The following is a 5,918-nucleotide window of genomic DNA, read 5'->3' as shown; positions in this document are numbered from 1 at the left end:
AGAACTCAATTTTCTTTCTTGTTGTATTAGAAGTGAGAAAACCTTATTTAAAGATGGCAAATGATCCATTAGCATGATCTGAGATCTTACTGCAGTGTATTGCTCATTAAGCCCCTTAAGAATCTTATGACGCAATCATCTTCTCTATAGGTTCTAACTAGACTAACAAGCTTAGAATCACACTGAGTTGGGCAAGAGCATGATGGTATAAGTCTAAAATTTTCCAGTTCTTGCCATAAGCTTTTCAGTTGTGTATGATAGGCATTTATAGATCTGTTTCCATGTCTTGCACCATGTATTTCTTCCTGAATATCATAAATCCTAAACACATCCCCTTGATAGTATCTTTCTTTCAAGTCTTCTCATACTTCAAACGCTGAATCCATCCAGAGAACACTGTGAAGAATAGATTTGTCCAATGAGTGGTTGATCCATGAAAGGACAAGAGTATTGCATCTATCCCAATATCCAAAAGAAGGATCATCTATGCTTGATTTTGGAAGAGTTCCATCTATGAGTTGAAGTTTATTCTTATACTTCAGCGCCATCATCATTTCCCTTGACCAAGAATGGTAATTGGTACCTGAAAAATGGGGTGTAACTAAAACAGATGCAAGATTCTCACTGGGGTGCATATAATAGAGGCTGGACGGATCATTGATGGGGTTTAGGATACTAATCGAGGTTGCTATGATTTTAAGAAGAAGAAGAAGGAAGGAGTAAAATAGCAGAAGGTTTTAAAAAGTATGCGTAGCAGAGCATCAGAAGATGCTCTGATACCATCTTAGAAAAGTAATTTCCATGGATAGCAAACGAAGCTTCAAGACTTTGAAGATGAAGAAAAAGAACACAAGCAAGAAAAGAAAAACACTTCTTTGTTTCTTATTACTGAATCATTATTATTTCTTACAATCAATAGCTTAACCAAAGCTATATATATATATATATATATATCACACTAACAGAAACAAAGCAAACTAAAAAGAAAGGGTAACTAAGCCTAACTAACCCTTAACAAGTTTGCCACTAATAGAATGATACTACCTAACAATGCATAATAAACTACTCTTTTGATAATACAACTTAAATGGCCCTTTAATAGATCATCAGCCTTATGAGATTAACCCAAATTATCCTTCCTGCATTGTTATTGCCATGCTTGTCCTTATTAATATCAACATCCATGAGACCGAGATGGTCTAGGACTTGATTGATATTTGGTTGAGACAACATCAATCTATTGCTAATAGACCTTTGTTCCTTGAGGCTGCAAACTTGGTATATATGCATTAGAGTCCACTCTGCATTCTGTTGCATCAAGATATTCTGCTGCAATTTGTTCCAATGCCGATGTGCACTTTGTCGAGCCATGTTGCAACCATGGTGTTTCTGCTTATGCTGAGTTAGCCTGCAATGATTAGAAACAACAGGTTTATAAGAATATAGTAAATTTAATATAATGCACATTAGATTTGTCAGTCTTAATAATATGTTTCATATTTTTTTTTGTTTCCCACATGTATCCTTACACTAGAGGTAGTCTTGTTCAAGCCGAGAACATCCATAAGTATGTGAGGCTAACTCTCCCAGCGGATATTTTTTTATCAACAAGACTCAAACCTGAGACCATGCTTAAAGGGAATCAAACATGCACCGACACCTGTTGGTAATATGTTTCATATATGTACCCAAAAAAATATTTTTTATAAGACAAATGAAGAATAACAACTCAACTCATGCTTGCAAGTTGCCAAGGTTAAAATCTAGTACTACTTATAAACAGACATAGATGGAAATGATGGAATTTATACATTGAAATTTGGTTGGATTATGCAGTTGTGCTTGTACATTCCGCGTTTTTAATTTTGGGACTATTATTGTTTTCGCTAAAGTGTTGTGTTTGTTGAATTAGTAAATCTATTTATAGATAATGAAATTTGAAGTTGTACTTGCAGGAAGGAAGTGGGAATATGCATATGTATCAGTACCATTTACCTACGCGTGAATGAATTTCATCCATATTCTACAAACTAATACGCGTGTTAATGCAAAATACATATGATTATGATGCAGCAGGTAGCCACCTTCTATAATTGCAATTCAATGGCTCCACAATTCAATGTTAAATTTTAGTAACTCACTCCTTCTCAATCCGAATCCTATAATACACCCCTTTACCTTAGCTTTATATTTCATTTATGTATATTATTAAATATAAAATTTATATATAATTATTACATTATTCATTGTTCATTTATATTTTTTGAAGAGTTAATAATAATTAAATCTGTATGATAGATGATACAATAATAATGTATAAAACTTATACATTGTGTGTACACATATTTTTCGTCATAAAAATTTGATATAATTTAATAATACTATCTCTATTTAAATCTGTGCAGACATTAAAGAAACAAATGGTGAAATAAAATAAAGAAGAATAAATAAGGATAATATTAGAAAAATATAAAAATATGGAATGATTGAATTAAATTTTCACATTAAACAGATTATAATATCTAAGTATTATAAATATAAAACCTGGTATACAATCATTATACTATCTATTACTCAACATTTTTGTGTATTATTTATATTTAAAATAATAATTATACATTAATAACACATAAACTATTATTATAACATTTTTTCGGCATTAAATCCTCTTTATATCTCAATTTCACCGTCACAGTTAAAGTTATTTATTTCATTTCCTCCTTTTAAGTTTTAACTCTTGATACTACATCCCCAATTTATCATACTCATCATTTCATCATTCTCATTTTCGAATTAACATGGAGTTTCACTTTCAGTACTCTCCTAATTTTCCAAACAATGAAGTTCCTCAAAGCCCCAATTGGTTTTCCTCTCCTCAACTAACAGAATCAGACAGGTAAGAATGACACTTAACTAATTTCATTTTCACCTATAATAATGTTACTATTTTGTTCCTTTTAGTTCAATGTTTCAACTTTCTTTGTAGTTTTTGATTCCTTAATGTTACAATGACAAGTGATTTCTGAAATGACCCACATGGGGTTGTCCTATAATGATTTTCAAAGTACATTCTTTTTGCAACTTTCGAGGTTGATATGGTCTTTTCTTCTCTTGTCTCGTGTAACTGTTTTCTTTTATTCCTGTTATTCTGTTTTTTTATAATTAATATTTTCTTTTTGGGTTTGCAGAGTAATGGATTTTTCACCATGGGATGATTTTTTTGACTTCGGTTGTGTACCTCATTTCTCACACCAAAGTAATCAACTTTTCTTCAATGGGTTACCGGAACTTGAAAATCTAAACTTTGAAGAAGACTTTGACCTTCTACCAAAAGATGAAAACTTTGGGGTTGAACCAAAACCAATGCACATGGTTGTGCCACAGCCACTACCACCTAAGGGTTTTGGTGATTTAGCTTTGATGACTTGTGTGAAGAAAGAAGAGGAGAAGAACAATGAAGGGGTGTTGTTATTGCCTAATACTAATAGCAGCAACATCAAGAAGAGGTCTAGTGCTTTGGAATTTGATGAGATAAAGAAGCATTTTGGTGTTCCAATAAGTGAAGCAGCAAAGGAAATGAATGTGGGTTTGACATTTCTGAAGAGAAGGTGTAGGGAGCTCAACATCATGAGGTGGCCACACAGGAAATTGAAGAGTTTGGAGTTACTCATAAGCAATGTTAAAGTATGTTAATTTCACTACATTCATTTCATTTGTTTAGTTGTTTCATTGCCTCACCACTACTTACCGGAGGATGAGCACCACCTAATCCTACTTGCTCACCCATTTTGATATAATCATGGGTTAAAATAGAATTAGGTTGGGATTCAGATTTAAAAATTAAAATGAAACAATATTTAGAGTGGTTAAGGGGCAATTATGACACTACCAGACCTCTCACATGGTTACTCACTTATCTATGTGTCTCTATTCAATTGTTTATAGAGTAATGATTTTTTTTAATTGAAAGTATAATTGATATAATTGATTATCTATTTTTTGAGTAAATTACACTAACACCCCTGAATTTTACTCAAATTACATAAATCATTCTTCCATTTTTACACCCATAAAAAACCTCTACTTTATATGCATATATTATACTCACAATATCTGCATAAGAAATACGTGTGATATTTTAAACAAAAAAGTAATAATTGTATTTAAGTTAAATAAAATATGATTTATTGTTGAAGCAAGTCCAATTAGTATACATATCAATACATTTCATTATTTTTTGTTTATTACAATATAGTATAAGGTTGATTTAAACAATTTCTCCTTAGACTTATTGAGGCATGTTGTACCAAAAATAATGAAAATGTATTGACTTGCATAATATTTGGATCTGTTAAAGTATTTTGTTTAACTTAATTACACTTTCCATCATTTTTATTTGAAATATTATATTTGTTTCTCATGCAGAAGTATTCAGTATAATGTACGTATATAAACTATGAGTTTTTTCGTAGATGTATAAAATGGAGGGATAATTTATGTTATTTCACTAAAACTCGGGGGATTTGAGTGCAATTTACTTAATTTTTTTTCATCATACGTATATGATTAACAATATATACAAATATCATTTCATATGTTAATTTACATATTTATAATATAAGTAAAATATTAAGAAGACTTTATCTAAAATATCTATATATTATATTTAATCTGATTGAGGGTCAGGTTCGATTTCAAATGTTGTCTTAATTGATATTTAGGGTCAAATTAACTTCAAATCTAGAACCAAATTCAACTTAAAAAAATAACTCTTAGGTTGGGAAAGTGACCCCACTCACCACACTTTCAACAACTTAAAGTTAGTAATATTAGTCACTTTCTTTATATTTTGTGACTTTAGTCAAAGCTTGATTTGTTTTTATACTTGGCAATCTGCATTGTAAGATTTTAGACTTTATCATAGTTTGCACTTTTCTTAATAAATAAACTTAAGACTTCCATGTTGACTTTGTGGGTACAATCTTTTATGAAAATGGTATAACCTCTTACAAAAATGGACCACAGATTCTTACACATATACATATCACATGCAGATTGTATTTTATCTATTAATTGTTGGTCTAAATATGACACATAACTTTATGTGTGAGGATTTTTTTGATTGATTTTATAAGGGGCATATGATTACTCATTTTTATGGTTCACTGTGTTATTGACATATTACCATGTCGGTGGTGCAGGAAATGGGTTTGTCCGAGGAGATTGCTATGTTGGAACAACATAGAGAGATGTTGGAGAAACTACCTCATTTGGAATTGACTAAAGAGACCAAGAAACTTAGGCAAGCTTGTTTTAAAGCTAATTACAAGAAGAGAAGGTGTTTTGCCCTTTAATATTGACCCTTCATGATCATTGTTTTTAATTTGCATCTAACTGTAACATCAATGGATCATAGAATCATACACTATAGATAATGACTCGTTGATAGGTATCTCAAGCCTGTTATAGATTAGGGAACTTTTGGGTGCAGGACATGTTTGTTGATAAGATTTGTGTGAATATGAGATAGGAGAAGTAAGGAAAAGAGTTTTAATCTACTCAATAAGTTGTAGTTTTCAGTAATCCTTCAATGAAAAGTTACTAAGAATTTGGAACATTCATGGATGTTTCCTTCTTTCTATTCTTCAGTTGTTACATAGCATATATTTTTCATTACCTGTGCTTTTATTGGGTATGCTAACTTTATGTAACCAATTATTACCAAAGCGTTTTCTAAATAGAAATTGTCCTGATTTTATGAAATAACAATACTTAGATAACAAGTTGTCATAATCCAATATGGCAAATTCTTTAATACTCGTAAAATGGGTTTGGAACTTGTAAGATTGGCAGAGGAATAGTGTTGACAACTTCAATGTTTTAATTTGTTATGGGGCATTATCAACAAGTTTCTAGCA

General features: G+C 31.0%; 1 protein-coding gene across 1 annotated transcript; it reads left to right on the top strand.

The window, feature by feature from the left end:
* Positions 1 to 2,781: 2,781 nt before the first annotated feature.
* On the top strand, positions 2,782 to 5,615 carry LOC109337275 (protein RKD4-like). Its single transcript, XM_019574213.1, has 3 exons — positions 2,782 to 2,896; positions 3,189 to 3,684; positions 5,202 to 5,615. Exons 1-3 carry the CDS (start codon positions 2,799 to 2,801, stop codon positions 5,352 to 5,354), a joined length of 747 nt encoding a protein of 248 aa, XP_019429758.1. The 5' UTR covers positions 2,782 to 2,798; the 3' UTR covers positions 5,355 to 5,615.
* Positions 5,616 to 5,918: the final 303 nt, after the last annotated feature.

This window comes from Lupinus angustifolius, unplaced genomic scaffold, assembly GCF_001865875.1.
Source record: "Lupinus angustifolius cultivar Tanjil unplaced genomic scaffold, LupAngTanjil_v1.0 Scaffold_3_252, whole genome shotgun sequence".
NCBI lineage: Eukaryota > Viridiplantae > Streptophyta > Magnoliopsida > Fabales > Fabaceae > Lupinus > Lupinus angustifolius.
The sequence above is the reverse complement of the archived record's forward strand: the minus strand, read 5'-3'. Positions and strand labels throughout refer to the sequence as shown.

Excerpts from the sequence above, each read along its gene's own strand:
- LOC109337275 (XM_019574213.1), top strand. The coding sequence starts at position 2,799 with ATGGAGTTTCACTTTCAGTACTCTCCTAATTTTCCAAACAATGAAGTT. Across the intron at positions 2,897-3,188 it reads CAACTAACAGAATCAGACAG|AGTAATGGATTTTTCACCAT; the intron begins GTAAGAATGACA and ends TTGGGTTTGCAG. Across the intron at positions 3,685-5,201 it reads TACTCATAAGCAATGTTAAA|GAAATGGGTTTGTCCGAGGA; the intron begins GTATGTTAATTT and ends TCGGTGGTGCAG.